This window comes from Tribolium castaneum, chromosome 10 (genome assembly GCF_031307605.1).
Source record: "Tribolium castaneum strain GA2 chromosome 10, icTriCast1.1, whole genome shotgun sequence".
NCBI lineage: Eukaryota > Metazoa > Arthropoda > Insecta > Coleoptera > Tenebrionidae > Tribolium > Tribolium castaneum.
The window spans coordinates 6,343,364-6,368,719 of NC_087403.1; the positions used below are offsets into that span (position 1 = coordinate 6,343,364).

Here is a 25,356-nt window from a genome sequence, read left to right on the forward strand (position 1 = left end):
GCAACCAAAAATACACACAATTAAGTTGATACGATACAAAAAAACGCCTATTTTTTGATTATTATTGGCGCAGTTGTGGCAAACAAATATCGTATTTTGGCCCACGCTGCATATAATCTATTGTTCTTGCTAATTGATGTGTTTTTAAATCAATTACAGCGATACACCACGCATTAAATTTTTTTAATTTTTACTATTTATTGTTTCATAAAACTACCGCCTGAGTCGAAAATTGTTAAATGGATAGAAAAACGCAAGTGATATCAATTTGCGCAAAAATTGATTAAACTTGTCTTGGTGATTTCCTTTTTGGATAATTTTGATAGGCAGCGTTCGGGGCGTCCTCTAGCCGCAAACTCGTCCTGTCAATTTGCCCATGTATATGTGGAGTGGCAAAGATTGGTGTGTAAAAAGATATTTTGTTGACAATTGACCGTATTTATCGCTTGTTTGTGTAGATAAATAATTGTGGAAATCGGATATTTAAAGAAAAGTTGTGAGTGAGTCGTTTCTTTTCCCGTACATGTAGCCGATATCTGTCAAAAACCGCAATAGTATAGGGGGAGGGTCACTGGTGACCTTTCGCAGTTTTTTGATTTTTAATAGGGGTGAAGTGGGTTGTTTCTGACCGGGGTCGTTTTTCAGAGGAGGATTTTGGAGGAACGAAGCGATTTCAGCCAACATGCCGGCAGTGCGAGGAGATGGCATGCGTGGCTTGGCCGTATTTATTTCCGATATAAGAAATTGTAAGAATTTTGCCCGTTCCGGTGCCCGTGACTCAAACTCTGTTGCCAGGTAAAAGCAAAGAAGCCGAGATCAAGCGCATTAACAAGGAGCTCGCGAATATACGGAGCAAGTTCAAGGGGGACAAGACTCTGGATGGGTACCAGAAGAAGAAGTACGTGTGCAAGCTGCTCTTCATATTCTTACTCGGGCATGACATTGACTTCGGGCATATGGAAGCTGTAAATCTCCTATCATCCAACAAATACTCCGAAAAGCAAATAGTGAGTCGATCGGAGGACGCTTCTGCATTTGACTGTATTTTTTGTAGGGATATTTATTTATTTCAGTGCTAGTCAACACTAATAGTGAGCTGATCAAACTCATAATTCAAAGTATTAAAAATGACTTGGCTTCGAGAAACCCAATTCACGTGAACTTGGCATTGCAATGTATTGCCAACATCGGCAGCAGGGAAATGGCCGAAGCCTTTGGTAACGAAATACCAAAACTTCTCGTCTCGGGCGACACCATGGATGTAGTTAAGCAAAGTGCAGCTCTCTGTCTTCTGCGTTTGTTCAGAACGTCGCAGGAAATCATCCCCGGAGGGGAGTGGACTTCACGCATCATACACCTCCTCAATGACCAACACATGGGGGTTGTGACAGCCGCGACAAGTCTCATAGACGCATTAGTTAAGAAGAACCCTGAGGAGTACAAAGGCTGCGTTTCCCTCGCCGTTTCGCGCCTAAGTAGAGTAAGTTGTTTATTGAGATAACTGCAAATATTTTACAAAAAAATACAGATCGTGACGGCAAGTTACACCGATTTACAAGACTACACATATTATTTCGTACCAGCGCCCTGGCTCTCCGTCAAACTGCTACGTCTCTTGCAAAATTATACCCCGCCAGGTAGGTGCGACATAGGAAAAAAATCAATCACTCAAATTTAAATTGCATGATAATTTTACTCAAATAACAAGTTGAAAGGTCATGCAAAATCGCAGTTGATTTCGTTTGATAACCTGCCAAACTAAATTAGGTCACAATTGACGCCGGATTATAGTACTACGTATATCAAGTTTTAGCCGCAGACCAAACACTCGAAAAAATTCTATGTGATTTTTTCAAATGCAAATGAGTTAAATGAAACATTTTTACATCAAAGACACTGTTCAAAGTTATTTGAACCCGAACTGAAACGTGTGTAAAGGGGGGAAATAACTTTTTCTACTTTCTTCAAAACAAAAAAATCAAGAGTAACTTTTGGAAATTGGATTTATGTTACAACTTAATAAATTTCAGAAATTATTAACTTATTCAAAAGTCTAGAATAATTTGTTGCTAGTTTTTAAGTTCCCACCTTTTCACCTTGCGAACCCTTTATAAATTTATAGAATATATAATATATTTCTTTATTTTATTTGTTTGTCTTATTGCATATTTTAAATATTAATGTTGCATGAATAAATTAAAAAAAAACAACTAAGAATTTAGTATTTTTATTAGTAAATATTATGTAGGGGATGTTTTTTAATCAGGCGTGTTAAATAGTTTAACGTTGTCACCATAGCCAAATTATTTGTAGTAATTTTAGTAAAGGAAGTCAGTTTCAGTGTTGATTTATTTTGACAAAATGCCATTAAGTGTTTGTAAAAAAATCCTATTTGAAAATCTAGAAACGAAAGCACAACAACATAGACTAATTTGGTATCCATAACAGCTTTTGATGTAAATGTGGAGACAAAAAGGGCTTACTAAACACTGCAATTTCCAATTTTTAACAAGAAAGTAACGAAGATGGAAAATAATCATGTGAAATAGAAAGTAATTAAATTAAATGAAGGTGACTGATTGCATTGCACTTTATGAAGGAGTAGAAAAAAGTGCCTATTTTATTTTTGAAGTAAGGCTGGAAAATAATTTAGAACTTGCATCAATTTGAAGCCCTTAACAGTTCGAAAAAATTGTTGAAAATTGATAGCCAATCTTCATAATATCTATTTATTGTTTGACTTTGACTTTAACTTTTTTCAGTAGAAGCGTACGAAAAACTTATTTTTGCCCATAATATTGTACAGTTCTATGCCTGTTCCTATTATTAAACATTGGGTTCTGTTTTTATAAACACACAACGGTGATATCGTCTTCAGGTGTTCGATAATAATGCAAATTTTGATGAATCTTCAGATTGAAAACGTAACTAATTAAAAAAAAAAATCGGGACTAAAACAGTACACAAACAATTTGTAGCCCACGTTGACGATGATATTTTGTAATTTTTTACGTTAGCGTTTTAAAATTTCGCCATTACACTACTTTTTTTTGGCGAACCACCCATTAAGAAACACTTACTCTAGCCAACCGATTTTGTAAAATGAGGTATGATATAATAGTTTTTGGAATCGTTTAGTTAAGAAGGACGCTTCACAAATCTTAAACTTAATTTTCGACGGAATATCTGTTTTTTTTTAGATTTATAGACAATTTAATGGATTAGATGACTTTAATTGCAATTTTGAAAAGAAAAACGTCTAAGTCAACAATTTTTATGTAAAAAAAATTCAGTACTTAAAGGGAAGAAATAAAATAAAAACACTGCTAAAACTAAATGTATATGGTTTGGCGTTTGTCATAATTTTCTTCTTAACAATTGTTAAGGGACCGTGGTTGAAACTTGATTCATTTTTTCACTTTTTTTTGTTACACTTGCTCCAAAGTTTTATGAATTCTTAGCTGAAGACCCGGGGGTGCGCGGCCGCTTGAACGAATGCCTAGAAACGATATTGAATAAAGCGCAGGAGCCTCCAAAATCGAAGAAAGTGCAACACTCAAATGCTAAAAATGCCGTACTGTTCGAGGCCATTAGTTTAATTATTCACAATGACAGGTATATTTATTTATTTTGAAATTTGAAAAGTCTCATTTTGTTATGTATACAGCGAAGCGAATTTGTTGGTGCGTGCTTGTAACCAGTTGGGCCAATTTTTGAGTAATAGAGAAACAAATTTACGTTATTTGGCTTTGGAGTCGATGTGTCATTTAGCAACGTCTGAATTTTCCCACGAGGCTGTTAAGAAACATCAGGAAGTTGTTATCTTGTCGATGAAGATGGAAAAAGATGTTTCAGTGAGGCAACAAGCCGTTGATTTGTTGTACGCTATGTGTGATAAGAGCAATGCTGAGGAAATCGTCCAAGAAATGTTGAATTATTTGGAAACGGCTGATTACTCAATTAGGGAAGAAATGGTCCTAAAAGTTGCGATTTTGGCCGAGAAATACGCCACGGATTACACTTGGTAAACCAAGCCTGATTTTCGTAACACTTTTTTACGTTTTTTGTCAGGTATGTTGATGTTATTTTAAATTTGATAAGAATCGCTGGCGATTATGTGTCGGAAGAGGTGTGGTATCGAGTGATCCAAATCGTTATCAACCGAGATGAAGTGCAAGGTTACGCCGCTAAAACTGTCTTTGAAGTAGGTCTCATTTGAGTCCATAATTCAGCTAACAATTTTTTTGAAGGCTTTGCAAGCACCCGCCTGTCACGAGAACATGGTCAAAGTCGGGGGTTACATCCTGGGAGAGTTTGGCAATTTAATCGCCGGGGATCAGAGATCCTCACCCTCAGTTCAATTCCAACTTCTCCACTCAAAATACCACTTATGTTCGCCGATGACTCGAGCTTTGTTACTCTCGACTTACATCAAATTCATCAATTTGTTCCCCGAAATACGGACTCAAGTACAGGAAGTTTTCAAACAGCACAGCAACCTGAGGTCGGCTGACGCCGAATTGCAACAACGAGCTTCGGAATATTTGCAATTGAGTATTATTGCAAGTTCGGACGTTTTGGCCACAGTATTGGAGGAAATGCCGGCGTTCCCCGAACGAGAGAGCTCGATTCTTGCTGTTTTGAAGAAGAAAAAACCAGGACGGGTCCCAGAAAATGAAATTAAGGAGAACAAAAGTCCCACACCTGTGACCAACCACAACAACGATGTAAATAACAGCAGTGCTGTCTCTGGCGATTTGTTGGGTCTGTCGACTCCGCCAACAGCGCAGCCCAACTCCGGAAACACCGGGGTGCTCCTGGACGTCCTTGGGGACATCTACGGGGGCAAACAGGCGAACAACTCGAACAGTGCCACTCAACCGGTCAACATGTACAACCCCAAGAAGTAAAAACGTTGTTTGCACCCGGTGGTAATTATTTGAATCGTGTTCTTTCAGGTTCGTGTGTAAAAACAACGGCGTTTTATTCGAAAGTGACTTGATCCAGATAGGCGTTAAAAGCGAGTTCCGCCAGAATTTGGGCCGACTTGGCTTGTTTTACGGAAATAAGACTAACGTTCCGTTGCAAAATTTCGTCCCGACCTTGTCTTGGCCCGACGATCAGGCTTCCAAGCTCACCATTCAGATGAAGCCTGTTGAGCCGGTCCTGGAAGCTGGTGCTCAAATCCAACAGATGATCAACGCGGAGTGTGTCGATGACTACACGGGCGCCCCCAGCATAGTGCTCAGTTTCCTGTATCTCAACGTGCCCCAGAAAATAACGATCAAACTTCCATTGACGATTAACAAGTTCTTTGAACCGACTGAAATGAACGGCGAATCCTTCTTCGCAAGGTGGAAAAACCTCGGAAGGTAATTTCCGGGACGCAGTGAGCAGGGTCTGATTGTTTGTTGCAGTACGAACCAGCAAAGATCTCAGAAGATATTTAGGGCGACACAGCAGATGGACTTGCAAGCCGCGCGAACAAAAATAATGGGATTCGGGATGCAACTCCTGGACGGGATTGATCCAAATCCGGATAATTTCGTCTGTGCTGGGATTATCCACATGCGGTCGCAGCAAGTCGGATGTCTTCTTCGTTTAGAGCCGAACAAGAGTGCACAAGTAAGTGGTTCCCGCGGCTTTGAATTTCGTAACTGTTTTCTTTTTTTTGGCAGATGTACAGACTGACGGTGCGCTCTAGTAAAGAAAGCGTCTCGATAGAAATTTGTGATCTTCTAGCGGATCAATTTTAATTAATTTAGAAAATTGTGTAAGTAAGAGTGCATTCCATAGTAGACTTACCTTATTGTTTAAAAATTAATATATTGAAATTTGCACAGACATGCGCTCTTTTTTCGTTTGAGATTCGCTTACAGTAAAATATTAGAAAGAGGATGTTCTTTGAGACAATATGTAAGTGTGTGACGTTAGTGTTGCTTGTTGACAGTTAATTTATAGAGATATGAATTTTTTGCTGAATTCATAACATTAGACCTCTATTCGGAAGAAAAGGGTCCATTGCGGAAAATTAAATGTACAATAAACGTTTTTTGTTGAGACAGATCTGCTGCACTCGAATTAAACCAAAAACTAAGGTGGGTCAAACGATCTTCTTGAATGTATATTAAAAATTCAATATGAAATAAAACTATATCATTAGAGACGTGTAACTTGTGTTATATTGTTATATCATACCAGAGGATGGTCGACGAGTTGGTAATGAATCGTTCTTCAGATGAGGAGTTTATTGAAACAGTTGACTTTCTACTGTCCTCAGATATATTTTTTACCATTTATTACAATAACTGATTACGTTGTGTAGTATGCCTTGAATTATTATTTGTATATGTTGATTGTATAAATAAGTAAAATATTGATTTAGTAATACAAACTCTTTGCAATTCCATTTTTGTATTCCTATTTTTTATATCATCTACAAAGTGCATGATACTTTATGTAAAAATAATATTGTGTAATATATGAATTCAAAGCTAAAGTTGTTGTAACATTATATGCGATTATTTAACATTTTTGTGTTTCTGTTGTATTGATGCTTCAATTACAAAAAATCACCGTCAACATTTTTCATTACTAACCCGACTAATTTTTCCATCCGAACTGATATTTAGGTAACGTCTTTACCTCAGTTCTTATACCACTATTTTACGCATGACTTCATGCCCATCATTCGGACATCAGCGGTTAAAAAATTTAAACAAAAGCGCTTCCTTCTCATTTCAACCCAAGGTAAGTAAAACATGAAGTCACCATTACGGGTTCACTTGCACCAATCCATTGATTGCACTTGATAATGGAAGTGTCGTAACATCCTGAATTTTTAAATGGTCGAAGGTTGGACCAATTTATTGTAATGCGGCTTTTTGCAAACAAGGACAATTTTATAAGTGACTGTTCCGGTCTATCTGTTGCCCATAAAATGCGTTCGATAACATAATGAGCGATTTTTTCGCTCGTAACGTAAATTCAACTGGAGGAAACTACTTTTATGCAAAGAAAAAACCAAAACGGTAAGTGCATAATAAATTTTTTTACCTGAATGACGGCGAACTACCGGTTCAGTGGCGGGTATAATAATAGTTTACGAACTCAGAATTATAAAATACATCAAATTAAGTTGTGCAAGATCACTAGCTTATCTTTCAGCAATGAATAATAATTCGCACGGAACACTAACTCGAGAGTAACAAAAATCAAGAACCTCTTAGTGGAGGGCTTGAATTGATTTTTTTTTAATTCAAAAAACTGCTACAGACTTAACAATTACGCTATGTTGTGGAACGGTTATTTGTGCAATATGAAAACATTTAAAAATAATACAACGTATAACCGAATATCCAAACTGCTCAGGATTTTTAAGGGATCTACTTATACCTTACAACCATCAGAGCTCAGCGCAGATAATACATACTCAAAACAAATTTTAACCAACCAAGGAACACGAAGAAATATAGGTGAAACATTAGCAAAATTTTGTCAAGTTACTGGAAGAGGTTTTATTAAACCCTTTAGATTAAAAAAATCTTTTTCGTTGACCGTTTATTAATTTCGATATTAATGAATTATTTTATTTAAAAAAAGATTTATTAATAGACGTCATTAATACACTCTTTTTCATTAAGTAACTGTGATTTTGACGTTCAACCAGTTATTTTTATACAATAAAAAAAAACAATGACGGCTAACATCATACATTTTAATAATCCACAATTATTTTTGGTTATTTGTAATAATCTTGTTAATATTACAATTGTTCAAATTTAAGAATGGAAAGTGTTGAAAAAATAAAAAATAAAAAAGAGAAAATTGGTTTTGATTTGTAATTAGTTTCTAAATTTGTCACAAAAAAAGAGTTTACAGTCAACGAAAAAATATTGTAATAAACTCGTTTGATAATGGGCGATTAATAAAATCAACTATCGTCCTCATTAATAAACTAGTTTATTAAAAAACTATTAATTGGGAGGAAATTAATAAAACGTACACCTACGCATTATCATGGTCCTGATGATGGCAACGTGGTTGCTGAAACACGTATCGAGGTTTATTAATAAAGATCGCTGTATCCATATATTACAAATCTTGCCCGCTAAACAATATCAAAGTACACAATAACTTATTAATTACAAAGCAAAAATTTTGCTGTTCTCAGTATTTTGACACATCGTTGGTTCACAAGTTGGTTTGTGAACCTACAGCATATCTATCGATGGGCAATGGAGCTTGCCTGTCGTACCAAGTCAGTTTAACTGGTTGCTGCCAGTTTCCAATGTACCATTACAATTTTATGGCTATTTTAGTTACATAGCGTATAGAACCCCACTAGTTACAAACCATTAAGCTCACTTATTACCTAATACACCGCTACCGGTGGCTTTACTAGCTGCCACATGTTTCGACTTTTTGTTTCATGCAATTAGGGAATACATCGTTAAGTTGCCGGTAAAGGTACATTGCGTAAACAAGTACCAATTTGTCAAATATCTGGACTATCAATTAGCGAAGTAGCGGAAATGGTGGAGGCACCGGCAAGGTACATCTAGGAAACAATCGGAAGCTTTGTTAGTTATCATTGTTGGCATAGTATTTAGTCGGAAATGACCCCAACAATTAACTTTCGACGAGAACAGGTGTCTGAAGCTGTAGAGGGGCGCCAGCGCCATATGCATGCTACAGCATGGCCAAGATACGAGGATACTAAACTTGACTACCTGTTCCCACTCCTTTGTGGGTTGGTTGCTTTCGGTTGCTTTAACACTACTTTAACGTAGTTCCGTACTGTGAACTGAAGCACAAACTAGTGAACTGTTTAGTGCATGAACTCAAACTATTTCAACTCGGGGAGTGATGTGTTTGTGCACCTTTTCGGCAATTACAAGTAGAAAAATCTAACGAGGTACTCCTCCCCATCATGATTTGGATAAACTCGGAGTTATGCTAACTGTTTTCGACTTCAAGGTTGTTTGTTGTTATTTTCGCGTTGTTTTTCGAAAATGTGCCTCTTGCTACCACAGGATATAGCATGCGGATGATCGCAGGTGAGGAAGGTGATGGATGAGCTTGAGCTTTCCTTATCTTATCACGAATCAGGCTTGAGAAATAAGCATCTTTCACATTCATCACGTATTAATCATTCAACGTGCCTTGACACGACACTATTCTCGTTCCACACGTTTCAGTAAAAACGGATTTTTCTCTCGTGGGCTCAATGCGATATTTCCAAATTAAACATTGCACATGTGGTTACTGATTAAAAGACACTGCTTATTTGTGTTTCACAATCAAATGTCAAGTTCCTTAATTCTTCTGCGTGAAGACCTACAGTCAAACAAACACACCTAAAAATACCAACAATCTCACAGACTTAATTTTGATAATTCCAACGAAAAACTGTTACGTTTCGCTGGACATTTTAAGCCTATTAACATTGTAGATAGTGCGTGTAAATGAGTACTAATTTCATTATTTGTTTATTTTACATTTCGCATATATTACCCATAAAAATTAACGTTTTGTCTGGCGTTTCCTGTCGGCGTTTCGCCGGAAACCACCTCAAATTTTTTCAAAATTGAATTTTATAAATTAAATTCGTCGATAAAATTACTTTAAAATACTCTCATGCAATAAAGATTGATGACTCTTATTTTTGTATAATAAGCAATTAAAGTCTCATTAGTATATTAATTAACTCAAATTGGCTCCTAATTTAGAAGCATCAAGCTTATACCCAAATGCACGTTTTTGTAATTCGCACCCTGATTTTAACCTTGACTCAAAGTGTCTTCCTGGCCTAGAATTTGTGTTATTTTTGGTTTTAAGGCTATTTTCTCCACTCCACGTTAATAGCGCGACTATATTTAACGAAGTACCAATAAAACAGATCTGTTTGAATTACATGTATGTTATTGTTTTCGTAAAGATTAATTAAGGCTACAAAAAGATTGATTATTCCTGTAATACGCAAAAGATGGATAAGGAAATTAAAGCGAATTTAATTTTATTAACAGGCAGATCATTATCTGTGACCATTGTTGTTGATGAACGTTTTAGTGTGTCTAAAACGCTTCCTTTGCTGCAGATTTGTTCACACTGATTGTCTGTCTAATGTAAACAGTGAAAACACGGCCATATGGCGGAAATATCATTTCACTGATTCCTTAAATTAATCAAAACACCTGTGTCCGTATTTCTGTAGCAACGGACGTGTAAATAAATTGATCTGCTATTATTCCTCTATTTGAAAAAATCCATACTTGCGTTGGTGACTATTTAAATTCTTATTTGTTTTTTCAATTCTTATTTAATCGGTACAGGAAGCTGTAAACGTATGCCTGGAAATTCTTGAGATTTCTGCGATAAGTTATATAAATGTAACGTTAGATTAGATTAGTTATAATTTTCCTTTTCGAACATTTGAGCACAAGACGCGAACCCTTTCATGACAGAAATAGGCCACTAATCAACAAGATTTATTGCACTTTCTATGAAGGAAAATATTTTCTTGGTTGCTTGCGAATGAAAAATCTATTTTTGCTTTTATGGAATATAGGTCGCATCAATTGATATAATATCTACTATTAAGTAGTGTTTATGGAGAAAAGAAAAAGTCGGAAATTGCTTCGTCGAGAATGCTCGATGTGTCCCATTTCCAATTTAGTTGCGACGATTTCAAACAAAAGAATTTTGAGGAAACAATGTTTCGTCTATTTAAATTAAAGTAGGCAATTTTCTGCTACAGTGTTGATTAAAATGCAAAATTTCCGGTTTCCGATTATTCGAAAGTAAATCGTGATTGAAGTGTAATGTTCGGAACACAGGCGTAATAAATGTGTAGCGAATTGAAGTATAAATGTGTAATTAGTTTTTTGCCAATGGACGTATGATATCGGGTGAACAGAAAATCAAAAAGACATGTTTTCTATAAACGGGGTGATCACTCGCTTGTAACTTCTAACACGTTTTCTGCTGGGAGAGACAAAGTTTGTAGTTTTCGAATTGTTGCTCTTTCGTCTTTCATCTTGAAAGAAAATTCCTCTCTTCGTTGAGTAATACTTCTTTTGACATTGAAATGAACTGGTAGCTTGATGCTCCGCTCCAGCGTTCTCTCTTCTTTTATGTCTTCCGTTCATTATTACTCGATTCCTGTTTGTATTTTTACAAGAACAAGTAATTAGATGCCTGGAAGAAGGATATGTTCTAGATAGACGAAAACGCTAAGTGACTCAGAGCTGATCCTCTCTTTATTCGGCACAATATTCGTTTACGTGAAAGTCATACAGTGATATCAATGCGATAGACGTCTTGTGTAAGAATTAAATTACAATAGACAAATAAAGTAGGTAGGTAGTTGTTTTGTCGACAATTGCTATGAATTTTAATTAGCTCTTGTAGCTCGGTGTCACGTGGTTATTGTTAACACGAAATGCTTCTCGTGCTTTGCAAGTGATTAAGAAAGGTGTGGAGGGATACTGCGAAACGCAGCTTTTTTTCTTCGCTAAATTCTATTTTGGAAATTCCGATGTGTGTCATTGGTATTGTTGTGTTATCATGTTTTTATTTAGATTGCGTTCGAGGTCAAGAACGTGAATTTTCTTCGCTTGCCTTTCGGAATTTAATTATCCACATTTTCACAGTTACTCAATGTCAACGCGGGAATTTTATTGCCATTTCTAGATGCATTATTAGCGCCATAACACAAGAAAGTCATAAAGCCATTACAATGGCGCAAAACCAACGTAATAAAATAATCATTTTTTCACTTCAGTTTTAGAGTTGTCCGTCTTCATAAATATAAAGTGGCATTCCTTTTTCGTTTTTGAATAGGTGGTGAGAGCGCTATTATCCTACGGCCTGAATATTCTCGGTTTAATATCCGAGCTATGACTAGCTCGGTGTTCGACCCTCAGTAGGGATTAGGGTTGAAATCTTAATGCCGGCGCTCTACGTCGGCGCCGTCGGTGGCGCCGTTCCTCATTTTGCAATTCACTGATCAGTAAGCTTTTTGGCCTCAGCAGAAATGCTTTATTTCTCCCCGTTATCATTGTATACTATGTGATGAATGATACTGTGTTTAGAGTAGGGTAGTTGTCGTAAAACTAGTTAAAATGAGTGAATTCGTGTTGTGTCCCATTTGAATAAAGTGCATCACTAGTCTTCGATGAGATTCGAATAGCAACCATTATGACCTACATCAACGAATAGAATTTAAAATGTTGTGGTCCGGTTTAAATTTAGAAAGATGGTTATTTTTGTTTTTAAATATTTACACGCATTAGTTCGAGAACTTGACATTTGATCGCGCAAATATGTTCTCGTGTTTGTGGCAATTGTGGGACTGGTATTACTTTACTAATTACAAATAAAGTGATTTAATGATTTGTTTTGGTAGGTTTGACCCCACCAGTATGGAAAACAAGAAGGGATTATACCACAATGCTTCAGTTACTCCAAGTAACGAAATTACTCCAAACGAAGCAATACCAAAACATTCCCATCAACACAACACCGCATCCCAACACCTCCGGTTATTACAGTACGGCTTGAAAATACCCAACCACCAACACCAAGTGAACCAAACCCACCCCCACCAGCAATTAAACTCTCCCTTGCATTTCCATATGCATCAGCAGTACCCCCAAGCGACCCACAGACACTTGCAACCTTCGCCCCAACAAATCAACAGTACAAATTATCTTCCAAACTATGTTCATCAGCACCAACAAGCGAACCAACCTCCACCCTTACATCCACACACGCAAATCACCCAACCGAGCTCGCAAATCTGGGTCCCGCATCAACCCCCCGTTCACTACCACCAACAAAACAAAGCGGAAGCACAAAAGAAAACTCCCGTGCAACCCCAAGTGAGAAAAGAGCCAGTTGAGAGAAAAAAATCGAGCAATGCGTCGCAGCTGAGGTCACCCTCGGCCAAGCGGCCCGTGGAGGCCCCTGTGACCATGCAGGGGTGGCTGCACAAGCAAGGCTCCGAGGGGCTGATGCTGTGGAAGAAGCGGTGGTTTGTCTTGTCCGAGTATTGCTTATTTTATTACAAAAGTGAGTGGTTAAAGTGTTGTGCTTGTTTGTCAGTGGTTGGTTTTAGGTCCCGAAGAGGAGAAACTACTAGGTTCCATTTTACTTCCGTCTTACAAAGTTTCGATTTGTGGACCTGAAGATAAAGTCAATCGAAAATTTGCCTTCAAGTGTGAACATGCCAATATGAGGACGTATATATTAGCAGCTGATTCACAAGAATTGATGATGCAATGGATACGCGTTCTTAACTTAGCTTGTCTCTTGCAAAGTAACGTGTATGTGGTCGAAGTGAGTTGTTGGGCCGAATTTGCATTTTTTTGATTTTAGTGAAACCGAGTCGGCTCCTCCTGTGCCATCTATGTATAATAATTCCGAGCATCAAGACAGCAATACTCCGGTTCACATGCACTCTTCTAGCAACACGACTGACCTAAGTAACCCCAGTCAGCAAGAACTAAGTCAATACAATCAACCCCTTTACGCGAACGCGCCCCCGAAACCGCGCCGTTTGAACGACGGCAGCTACTCCTCGCCTAGTCCTGACGTTCTAGAACGCTATAACCCCCACATGATGAGGAACATTGCCAAATCCCCCGTCAACATCTACGGCCACGTCCACCTCAATTCCCAATCCCCGCAGCCGGAGTACTTGCACCACCGTCCGAAACACATGGAGTACGTTTACACCCCGACGAGGGAACTCCAAAACGTCCCCCAAAACATGGAACGCAGAACACCAGACACCTACGGCCGGTCGAAGCTCAACCCCGCGAAACCCCGGCACCCCACCGACTACGAGGACGTCTACGCCGACCAATCGATGTACAAGCGCCCGCTCAGCCCGATCGCCTACAGCCACGTCAAGAAGTCCAACCCGGTGGTGAACCCAGCCTACCGCTCCTACACCCCGGTCCACATGCTGGGGCCCAAGGAGATGGCGCCCCAAATGCGCAAAAGCCCGACCATTTCCCGGCCCCACAGCGCCGACTTCCTCGAATACGAGCTGAACCACCGGCACCCGAACCCCGGCGTGTTGACCCGGCAGCAACCGCGGCCTAAATCCAGCCTGGATATCAACCGGAACAGCAACGATAGTGACAACTACTTCTACTCGGAGGAGCGCTACGCCGAAAAAATGCGCAAGTCGGCACAGTACCTCCCCAAAATGCCCAAGTACTACACGACTTCGGCCCGCCTCGCGGGCAAGTACCCCGAGAACGAGAACAGTTTTGTGCTAATGCGGTCGAATACGCAGCCCATCGATTTTAACACCTTGCAAGTCGGCGATATGCAGCCGGTGCGGAGCCGGAGTGTGCTGAGTGAAGGGTCGCTGTCGAAGGAGCTGGACAGTGCCCGCGATGCTGTAAGCCCGGCGTTTGCCAGGCAGGACCCTTATCACCACTACGACGATATGCGAAGTCGCGACTATGAGCAGTTTACGCGCTCGGCGAGTGCCCGATTGACGCAGAATGGGCTGCAAGGTGACGGAAAACCGATGGCCATGGACGGCGACAGAAAGGTAGGTTTTCCAATCTGATGTAGCGTGCATTGTTTGGCGGACCTTGACAAATAACAGAGCCGAGATAACATCGGACATTTTTGTAATAAATTATTAAAATTTCTTTTCGCGGCACCTGCACGGATACATTCTTCGTATTGTTACCCAGATCCGGAAAGGTCGCTTTGATGTAATTATTTTCTTAATTAGCACGTATTCCATTGATTAATAATGACATGGCTCATGAATTACGGGTTTTATTGCTTCTGTCGTTGACATAACTCGACTGGCACCCAGTGTGTTAGTTTCAAAAAGATATGTACCGAGCTGGGCACACCCAAGCGGTCTCGAAAACCACGCTTTATTAATAATTTTAAAACAAACTCATGTGCGTATCGTTGCCAATGTCAATTGGACGATAAGGGAAATTGACCATTTCTACACAATCATTGGAAAGTTGAAACCGAAACTAACTTCTAAATACAGAAAATCAACATTCTGTACCTACCAACTTCTGTCCACGCCCGCAAATATGGTCACCTCAGACATATTTTCGTGAATTTTTTAAGCTAAACATTGGAAATAATATTTTAGTTGCTTTAAACCCAATTACGGAAATTATAATCATGAAATAAATTTGACGTTGGAAAATCATTCAATCAGCCGCGAAATTAAAATATGTACCTAAAATGGAACCACGTTTATTGCTGTAATAAAATGGTGCAACTAGGCAAAAAACCGGTAAATGCTCGACCGCAAAAAAGGGTCAACCTATGGAATCGTAGAAAAGGCGGGTAATTGTGTCTCAGCTAAACAAATCGTAACTTAATCCACCCCTCTTCAATTGGATTTGCAATTCTGGAAATAAGGGTAATGCGCACATTTTTAGAGGAAAGTAAGGACACACATTTAGTATTTAATTAGAACGACGGAGCTCGTAGAAGCGTAGGAATTTCGAAAAATTATGTTTCTTTTTCTGAACATTATATAATAATACTTTTTTTTGAAATTTCTGTTTCAAATAGTGCATAAAACCTTGCAATTAACAGGTGAAATTTACTGTCAGCGCGACAAAGTGTCCATGTTTTGTTTGTAATTTTTGAAATTTTAGCAAATTTTTTTTGAACGAAATGACCTGGTCTAATTGTTTTGAATTTCTCAGTCCCACTTAACAAAGTATGAAAGGGGCTATTTAAAAATTAATAATGTCATTAAGCACGGAAAAGCAAACAGGCGTTTAAAGACGAACGATAAAATGGTGCGACTATGCAAAAAACCGGTAAATCCTCGACCAATATCTCGACCGCAAAAAAGCGTCAACCAATGAAATTGTAGAAACGACAGATTACTGTGTCTGAGCTAAACAAATCGTAATTTAGGCTCCACCCCTCTTCCAATTGATTTGCAAGGTGGGGTAAATGAATAATAATAATATTAATAATACAATGAAATGAATAAAAAATAAACAAAACCCAGTTTTTTTATTGAGACCTAATATTCACCAACTGATTGGCAACGAATTAAAAAAATAACCCCAACTTTTTTTTGCAACGAATGGGCAAATTTTATTCGAATACTGCCAGTTTAAATTATTTGTTAAAGCTGCTCACTTAAAAAACAAATGTAAATTTTTTAACATATCAGTAAAGCAAAATACGATAACTTAATATCACGTTCAAGATGTTAAAAATGGAAAACAATTAATTAAATACGTTAAACAATTAGATAGCAAATAACATAAAGTTCTATAATAAAATAACCACTCTGTTGGGTAAAACTGTGGGATTCGTTTCTGGATTGTAAATTTTTGTTTTCAAAAATTATTTCTGAATATCTCAGGTACAGGTTTATTTAGTTTCGTGTGTGGAAATATATAAAATGCTGTATATTTAATTAAAAGCTTGTGTTTGTTGGCTTGAGCAAATTGTGCTGCGGATTCAGTTTTAGTAAAAAACAGATGGTTGAAATTGCTAAATGTGTATGACGTGAAACGTTTTGGAAGATTTGGCAAAGGGGTTGTTTGTTTTTCTGGCAAAGTTTGCCTCGGGTCATCGCTAAATCAAAGGATATTTGACCTGTTGCTGAAATTGAATTTAATTTAATTAAGACGGAACAGCGGATTATTATTTATGCGAAAGAATGATTTACTCGGTTCTAGGTATTGACAGACCTGTTTCGGCTATAATTATGTTGTTTATGCGGTTTATAAAAGATAATGATTGTAATTTAACGTATTAAGCGAATGTTCGAGGAATAATCGGATCAGCGGTTTAAAACAAGTAATTTGTTATAGCGGGAAGAGTCAATGAAACGCTTGCTTGAATGGAAGCAAAGAATGTTACAGTCGCCTTTAAATCGGAAGGCTCAGAGCCAGAGGGTGTACTCTGGACGGCCTGAGTATTATTGTAAAAATCAGGAGAATGAGTACATGTCTAAAAATCAGGCGAACGTGTACCCAGACGGGAGGAGGTCTGTGAATAATTTGCCTCAGTATAACAGTTATTCTTCGGACGATGAAGGTAAATAGATGAGTTGTGTCTTGTGGTACCGTGTAGTTGGGAACTGAGAATTTCATCTTTGGTTAGCTGTTAGTTGAGAATTCTCAGGTCTAGTGTAATTGGTGTCAGGTTTGGTGTAGTCTACACTGGTCCTTCCTGCCTGGAACAACTTGGGTCTCTTCTGTAACTAACATTTCGGGTGGTAACTATTAACTTTAATTTTTTCTACTAACAAATTAATGTACTTATTTGGAAAAGGATCTTCTTTATTTGTAAAATTTGTAAAATTTTTTATGGTCGGTTCAGAAAATGAGGAGGGAAGCAAAGAAAATGTGCAATCACAGGCAGGACGGACCTTGGACACATTTCCGAATAATTCTGAATCACTTACACCTGTACATACCACTTCTATCACTGTGTTTAATACTCTGAAGGAACCTGACAAGCCATTAACTCAATCTGACACAATGCATGATATTTCACACTTCACAAATAATGAGGTTGAGGAAGTCAAAGAGAATGACGCCTGTGAAGAAAGCACATTTACAAAACCTTTAGTACAATGCAATAAAGAGTCCTCACATCGAGCCCACGTCTCCAGTTTGCGCTCCGAGTACTCGGACAAATTCGAACCAAGTCCAGTCGTAACCGAAATCAAAAGTAACGGAGCACTTGTTAAGAGCATTCTGGCCGAATTCGGGAAAAAATCGAATTCGCCTGAAAAGGCCGAAAATCCTCCCACTCCCATCAAAGACCTCCCCGAAGAGAACTATATGACCATGACCCCAAAAAAGAACATCCTAGAACCCAGAAACAGCGACTCCACACTCATTTTCAACGAATGCGAAGAAAACCCCTACGTCGAAATGACACACAACATCGACATTTCCTTCCTAGAATCGAACTTCAATCCGGAATTCACCGACCAACAGCCATACGAAATGGTTTGTTTTAACGAGGGCAAATTCGAACCTGTGTACATGGAACTTAAAAACCCCGAGAAAAATTCCAAAAAAGAGCTCCCGGACATAATTGTGCCTCGGGCGAAAATGACGTGCAATAAGTCCGACAGTTCGGACGCTGACGACGAAGCCTCCAAAGACTTAGATTCTTTGGACGCTCCAAGCAACCCTAGATTTAGCCTCTCTGATAATTTCCGGCCCGCTTCTTACTACTTAGGGGCCAGTCAAACAGTTACAGAGCTGCAGGACAGCTCAGATAGTGAGTTAGTTTCGCCGCCCCCAATCCCCACCTCGCCACCTCCTTTAGAAGACCTGGACAACACAGACGACAGTATCGTAACCAACCAGAAAGTCGAACTAGACAAAAAACAAGCCGACAGTTCCTCAATTTGTAGCATTAACACCGACACGGACGCTAGACTAAACAGCCGACTGTCACAAAACAGCGATTCCGACGTCGAACTACGCATGCCATTGTCCCGGAACGTGGACTATGAAAGAATGTTGAAACGACGTCCCGTTTCCGAGGAATTTTGCGACGAGTTGGATTCAATGAACGGCAATTTCGACGACAGTGTTGACTTAGACAAGTACCTAACTGACCTGCACTTGAACGACGACACTATTTTAAACGACTCGAAGAAGTTCCACGAGTACGAAAACTTTTACATAGCCCGATGTCGCGAAAAGTTAGACAAAAAGTCCGACACTAGTGACGACTATCAGAAGCGGGCCGAAAGTCGGGCTTCCACTTCGGCCGAAATTTGCGGCTTCTTGCAAGGCTCGAATCGCTCGACTCCAAGCATACGAATTAGCAGTTCTCTCAGTGTTCAAGAAATGCCAAGTTCGTCCTATTTCTCCGACAGGCGGGACATTTCGTCAAACTCGTCTTTCAGCCAACCTGCCCCTTACTACTACTCCGATTTGTCAATGAACGCCTCGAACACCGACAGCACCTCGACCATCCTCACTCTGAACAACCAGAGAGGCGCAATGAACGGGAGCAAAAGAGACATAACGCGGATTATTAACCCGATCAAGTGCAACAGCCATTTACGCGAAGCTCACTCCTCGAGAAACATCATTGACAACACGTTCAAGCTCGCAGCTGAAGCACGATCGGCATCTGTTGATTTCCTCAATCTGACAGACAAGTCGGGCCACATCGACAAGAAGAACATTTACGAGTCGGACACTTTAAAGCGGTTGAAGGTTTCCGAAAGTGGTCCTGAGACGCGAAATCTGTACCCCTCGCGGAAAATCGACAAGTTTAACAGCTTGGAAATGACGAACAACGAGACCAACGTGCGCCGGTCGCACTCCCTGGAGGGCTTGCTGGAGAACGTGTTCAGCGAGAGCGGCGACCAAGCCGATTCCACGTTTATTATCGACAACAACGCTTCTGATAACATAGCGGAAGGGAGTTACTTGTGGGAGGAGGATTCAATTTGGCGGGAGCGGTTGCGCTCGGCCAGTCAGAGACACACGAAGTCTATGGACGACTTGGACAGCATTGGGGAGAGCAAGAAAGTGCAGAAAAAGTCCCCCCGTGGAATCACCCGAGGGGTGACTTATGTGAACGATAACGTGTACAATATGCCCAAGAAAGAGGAGAGTAAGACTGAGGAGAGTGGGATCAGGAAGGAAGGGAGTTTTATCATAGATAGAGAAAAGCTGAGGCAGTGGGATTTGCTCTCGAGTGCCCCTTCCGATGACCAAATGACGGCTTCGCAGGGCCCGAGGGGTAATAACACGGTGCTAGAAATAGGTGATGGGAGTGAACCAGTTGATTTCAACACCCAGCAAGCAGGTATATTCAACCACGTTTATTATATGTAAATTATGTACATACATGATGTAGACGCATTCTGTTTCAAAATAAAGCATTGTCAAAAAGTACGCCCCCGGTAGTTACTTCTCATGAAATTTTATCAAAATTTGATGACAAGTGCCACATTTTGTACAACTTGAGCGTAATATTTGTAGCGTCAGGTTCAATATCTATAAACACGAGAGATACGTTTCCAAAAGCCATTTCTTCTAAAAGAATATGGACTCCAAACTCTCAAACGATGCAATCACGTTCGGTAACGAATTTAGCGAGGGCAGGCGAGCACGAGAATTATATGTAAGTCGTTCGATTGATCTTATTTGAAGCACTTCAGTGTGACTTCCAGGCCGCACCAACAGGGTTATTACTTGAATCAAGGACCAAATCACCACGATGTCTGCATGGAGAATCCCCACATGCACAAGGTTAGAAAAGTAAGTAATTCTGACTTATCCCCGATTTCATTTTGTTGTCAATCAGGAAAATTGGCCTTTAAATGATAAAATGAATGTTTCCGCTGGCGAACTACTCGGTCGGACGCACGAAGAGCTCGTTTTACTCTTAATTCAGTTGCGCAGACAAAGTTCTAACACGTTACAAGCCATCGAAAATGCATATAATGAAATCGATACGATACAGGTTTGATTTTCAACGATTTTAACTAACCCCGTTGGCTTATACTAACATCAGGAAATAAACATGTAACAGCTAGTACCTTTCTAACATTCCAACTCTGGCACGTATCTAAATTGATGTCAAAAGATCGCTACAAATGGGCAAAGAGTTTTAATTTTCTTAAATATTATTATTGTTGATTGTTGAAAACTGGCACAAAAAGATCAAAAAGTGAGTTTTTTAAGTTTACTTAATTGGAACCAGACACTGGACAATGTTTATATGATATTATTTATTTCTACAAAATTGTTCGCAACGGGTACACGGTTGGTGTAAAAAAAATGCAAGTGAGTTCTTAGCCCTGACATCAATTTATATGCATTTAGAAGTGCGCAAAAACACATTTTAACTCAGGAGCTTCAATACGAGTGTTATTTTTTCAAGGCAATTAAACAAATTGTAGTAGCACACAGAGATGGCCATAGATTTTTTACTGACCAAAACAGTTGAGTTATTCACTAATATATTTTCTGTTTTTATAAAGCTTGACAACTTTTCGATATTTTTGACGTTTTATATCGGACCTTGAAAAACATCCTCGTATTTATATTTGTTTTAACAAAATCTTGCAAATGGTATTTTTGGTAGGCGCAGCTGCACGGATCGCTCCTGAACCAGGCGAAAAGATTGGAAAATTTGCAAAAGCTGGAGCAGATCAAGCAGCACTTAATCGAGCTAGAAAAACAAGTAAGTGTTTCTCTGGTGTTCAAGTCCGGTGCCCGAATTCGGTTTTTTCTAGTACGAAAAGGGCAAGCCTTTGGTAAACCTTGTTGACAACATGGTCAAACTAGGTTCTTTATATCGATCGCCGAACGAGCGTAATTTATTAGCGCCTCATGTTCGGGATCGTTTAGAATTCAATCAACAAATCCAAGAGCGCCGTCTTTTAGCTGAGGAGAGACGCGACTGGAATAGATTAAATTTGAATCATTTGCAATTGCAAGAAAAGGTTCAGCAGCTTTACCAGTTAGACAAACTGATCCAGGAGGAATCAGGAACGCTGCAAAACCTGCAGCAGGATAAAGAGGACATTGAGCGGGCTTTAGGCGGCTTGAAGAATCGTTTAAATAAGGGGTTTAGTGATCCTGCTGAGATCGAGGAAGCGAGAAAGCAGCAGGTTAATTTAGAAAATGAACTAAGCAGGGTACACTTAATGTTAGCTCAAAATTCTAAAAAACTTGAAGAGACTGTAGCTGGAAATGCAAGACTGGAACAAGAGTTACTAATTTTAAAGCAAAAACTGCAAATTTCGAGGCAACAGAGAAGCTCGCCGCAGTTTTCAAACGCTGGTATGTTTAGCCAAGACGTGGTTCGTCTTTTCGTTGCCTTCTTATTGTTATATGATACTACCTTAACCGTGTTGTATTTGTTGCAGCATAAGATGACTTTTTCTTTTTTTTTTTCTGTTTTTTGGATGAGGTGTCCTTTGCATGAGCACATTGCTTTGCTTTACATTGCCAAACCCACTGTCCTGTCCGCTTTGTACAATACACAACAAATATGTACAAACATTCCCAACCCCTGCAGTGTGATTTTTGTGTTATTCGTTTTGTTTTTGCGCAGGTGATAGTTTGCCTTGTGCTATGGGTACTAGTGCTATGTTAGAATCAGACTTACAAAGGGTGCAACAGAAAGTCGGAGACTTGCAAAAACAAAGGCAGGAACTTAGTTTACAAGTTAGACAACTCACTGACCGCTCAAATAGTTTACAACAACAAATTAAGCACTCACCAGCCGTGACGCAAAGTAAGTGCAGTAAAACCCTGACTGTTTACCACCTTTCAACTTTTAGATGTCGGTAATAAGAAAAAAGTGAACTCGTTTTGGCGTGAAACTGATTTAGACACTATGAACTCGGTAGATCATGGCGATTCTTGGGACAATCAACTAAATAGTGATGTTTCCGTAACCCCGTTGTACATAAACACGGAAGCCGATTTGTACAATCGTAGCGATTCAACGAGCGACGATACGATGCAGAACTTAAATTTGGCCTCTCACGAGAAGCAGGAAATTAAGACAGTGAGGATAGTCAAACGAGAGTCAGAAAGACGGCAAAGGGACCGGGAGAAAAGCACAACCGGCAAGTGGGACGCCCTTGTCGAGGAAGACACTTCGTCGCAAAATTCTAGCGTCCTGTTCAGACCCACTCCTATCCAGAAAACCCAAAGCTCGACGAATGTGATGTCACCGACGTTTGAAACGGACAAAAGCAGCGGTGTTCTAAGCCGGCAAAGTTCGCTGTCGAGTCCTAGCTTACCCCAGGTTTACACCGATGGGGCGGCGAGTTCGGGCGTCGAAGATAGCTTAGAAAAATCGCCCGAGCTGTCGCCCGTATTCAAAAGCGAGGCTGCCCGCCAGATAATTACCGAAATGTCAATTCAAGACACTCCGAAATATACAAAACGGCGGGCGATACCGAAGGAAAAACGTCGGCATTACACAGCCCCTCATAACAATTTAATAATGAAGAGTCTGAACCAGTTACCAACCGATGATAACGCGTTTGATAAGATGATTGGTAACGACAGAAGGGCGCGGGACGACCTGGATATGGAGCGGGCGCTGAGGCAACGAATCGACACCCCTGATGTCGTCCGCTCCACTTTGAGCAGCAAAGAGCTTAAATACAATGAAAGCACCATTGATAATATTCTAGGAACTCCAAATAAAATTAGTATACCTGAAAGATATATACCTGAACAATTACCTCAATTATCTGCCGAAGAGCAGGAGCATAGGTTAAGGAAAGTCGAGTCAATTAAGAAAATGCTCTCTGACGCTGCCATAATCAGCAGCAGCTCGTCGAATCTCGCTTCAGGTACAGACCCACTTGTAGTTTGCACCGCTGAACTGGCCTGTTTTTCAGATGAGAAAAAATTCAATAAAACACCAAATAGCATAACGAATAAGGCGACCTCAAAAATGATAGAAGAGAAAAAGCAAAGAGAACATTTGCTTCAGTTAAACCAGATACTTGCCAAGCAAGTTATGGAAATGAGTAAAATCGTTGCAGGTGAGAGACTCAACCAGCTCTTTTTGCATGTTAGTTACTGCAAGTTGTGTGTTTTGTTGCATTTTTTGTGTTCTTTTATAGGTACCAACAATCCCGATGAACAGTAGTTGGCTTGAAGTTTGCTCTTAGATTGAGGTTTGTTGTTTGCATGTGCATGTTTTGTGACGTGTGTTGCCTGAAAGTAATGCGGTTTTTTCTCCAGTTAAAGCATTGGCCACGCTGCCGCTTCAACCTCAACAGATAAGCACAGACGAGGAAGACTCTTCGCCTGTGACGCCTTTGCCTCTGTATCAACAACGTGATAACTTTTACAGTTAATTCATTTTTATTGATTGTACAAATTACAAGGGTTGTGTTCAAACGTTTGGCCTGTCGTACATTTTAAATATATTACGGCTCATTCAGTATACAGTATTAACGTAATTAGGAGCTCCTCTCCCTGTGTATATTTGAAATGTAACTGTAAAGAACTGAGTGCCAGACAATAATAAGTATTTATTTTTATTTTCCTTATTTTAACTAAAGTAAATTATGTTGTACAATGTTGCATAGTTAATTGTATTAATATTGTTTATATGAAAGTTTACAGTATTTGTAAGTTACAAGTTATGCTCATATGGGATGGTGATGGTTAGTTCAAACCATAACGCCTTAGTTAAGTCTCTTTTACGTTGGCAGTCATTACGGTTATTGTCACTTGAGCACAATAATTAGGTACACTTCACTACTGTAATTATGTACATTGTGGACGAATAATGTAAAACGAACACCAAATCAAGCAATAGCCGATATTTGTTCAAATATTGGCCGTATAGTCACTGTTGAAATGTTCGTACAGCACTCTCGTAGCTATTTTTGTAGTAGTATCTCAAGTGAAGGTAACTGCATTTCGATGTCATCAACTGATTTATCTTAAGTACTTATGAGAATACTCTTATTTATATATTTGTTTTATTTTGACAAAGCGTTGTGATTTAATTTTATTTCTTACTCAAATTTATTAAATGTTGGAACGAATTTGGACTATAACAGTCTGTCCATTATTTGTAATTAGACTGTTTTTATTTATTGCCATTTTTTGAGAAAAACAGCTTTTGTAAAAATGTATCCATCACGTAAAAAATATAGTCGATATGAAAACGTAGTTTATTCAACTCTACCTCCCCAAAAAAATCACCGAAGCTAATTATGTAAATTATAAAACAAGTTAATGAATAAATCAAAGGAAGAGATATCGTTGCGCTTTATAGCCGACATGATACTACAGACTCTTTACCAATAAAATGCTGATTTTTATTTAAAATTATATTCGCGGCAACAGCAAATCACAAACTGAATAAACGGAACATCAAGACGTAATTGTGTAAGCATCTTTTAACAAATTTATAATCTTTTAGATAATTAAGGTGCGAACTAAAAAGATTCTCTCATTCAATGATTTTTGTTACATCGCTTAAATTTTTTAGAGTACCTCTAACTCAATTCAATAATCATTAACGCATCAAATTATGAATTATGTCGAGAAAACGTTAGAAGGAATATTTGCGACATTTATGATCTAAAAAATTTAATGCTGCGGTTTGTTACAGTTGTTTTGTATTTAATATTGTGACCCAAAGCCGGTTTTTTTCAAATGTATTTCTCGGTCAACAAAACCTTTACATTGCGACTTAAATCACTCGAATAATAAAACGAAATTTTACTTTATTTCAAATTTTTGAAATACAACTTGTGACTATCTCTTTTGCTATAGCATATTGAAAGAAGTGAACTAATGGACAACACTTCTGCTTACTTGGCGAAGTCGCAGGAGATAAAGCGAA

At 38.9% G+C, this 25,356-nt stretch overlaps 2 protein-coding genes across 6 annotated transcripts; both read left to right on the forward strand.

Moving 5' to 3' along the window:
• The first annotated feature begins 336 nt into the window (after nucleotides 1–336).
• AP-2alpha (Adaptor Protein complex 2, alpha subunit) lies at nucleotides 337–6,582 on the forward strand. Its single transcript, XM_064359241.1, has 12 exons — nucleotides 337–496; nucleotides 646–746; nucleotides 796–1,007; nucleotides 1,055–1,480; nucleotides 1,529–1,637; nucleotides 3,462–3,615; nucleotides 3,668–4,024; nucleotides 4,072–4,204; nucleotides 4,251–4,906; nucleotides 4,959–5,372; nucleotides 5,418–5,625; nucleotides 5,679–6,582. Exons 2-12 carry the CDS (start codon nucleotides 683–685, stop codon nucleotides 5,754–5,756), a joined length of 2,811 nt encoding a protein of 936 aa, XP_064215311.1. The 5' UTR covers nucleotides 337–496; nucleotides 646–682; the 3' UTR covers nucleotides 5,757–6,582.
• Nucleotides 6,583–8,150: 1,568 nt separating this feature from the next.
• On the forward strand, nucleotides 8,151–24,677 carry kmr (kramer). Of its 5 annotated transcripts, XM_015979444.2 has the most exons (16): nucleotides 12,000–12,358; nucleotides 12,410–13,074; nucleotides 13,121–13,328; nucleotides 13,381–14,572; nucleotides 16,845–17,070; nucleotides 17,356–19,821; nucleotides 19,998–20,139; nucleotides 20,189–20,267; nucleotides 20,323–20,481; nucleotides 21,106–21,204; nucleotides 21,257–21,806; nucleotides 22,081–22,263; nucleotides 22,310–23,338; nucleotides 23,387–23,533; nucleotides 23,615–23,668; nucleotides 23,736–24,677. In XM_015979444.2, exons 1-15 carry the CDS (start codon nucleotides 12,327–12,329, stop codon nucleotides 23,638–23,640), a joined length of 7,203 nt encoding a protein of 2,400 aa, XP_015834930.1. In that variant the 5' UTR covers nucleotides 12,000–12,326; the 3' UTR covers nucleotides 23,641–23,668; nucleotides 23,736–24,677. The 5 variants fall into 5 exon arrangements, with proteins under 5 accessions (XP_015834927.1, XP_015834935.1, XP_015834930.1 ...); XM_015979441.2 differs by lacking the exons at nucleotides 12,000–12,358; nucleotides 23,615–23,668 and adding an exon at nucleotides 8,151–9,059; XM_008201164.3 differs by lacking the exon at nucleotides 23,615–23,668.
• The last annotated feature ends 679 nt before the right edge of the window (nucleotides 24,678–25,356 follow it).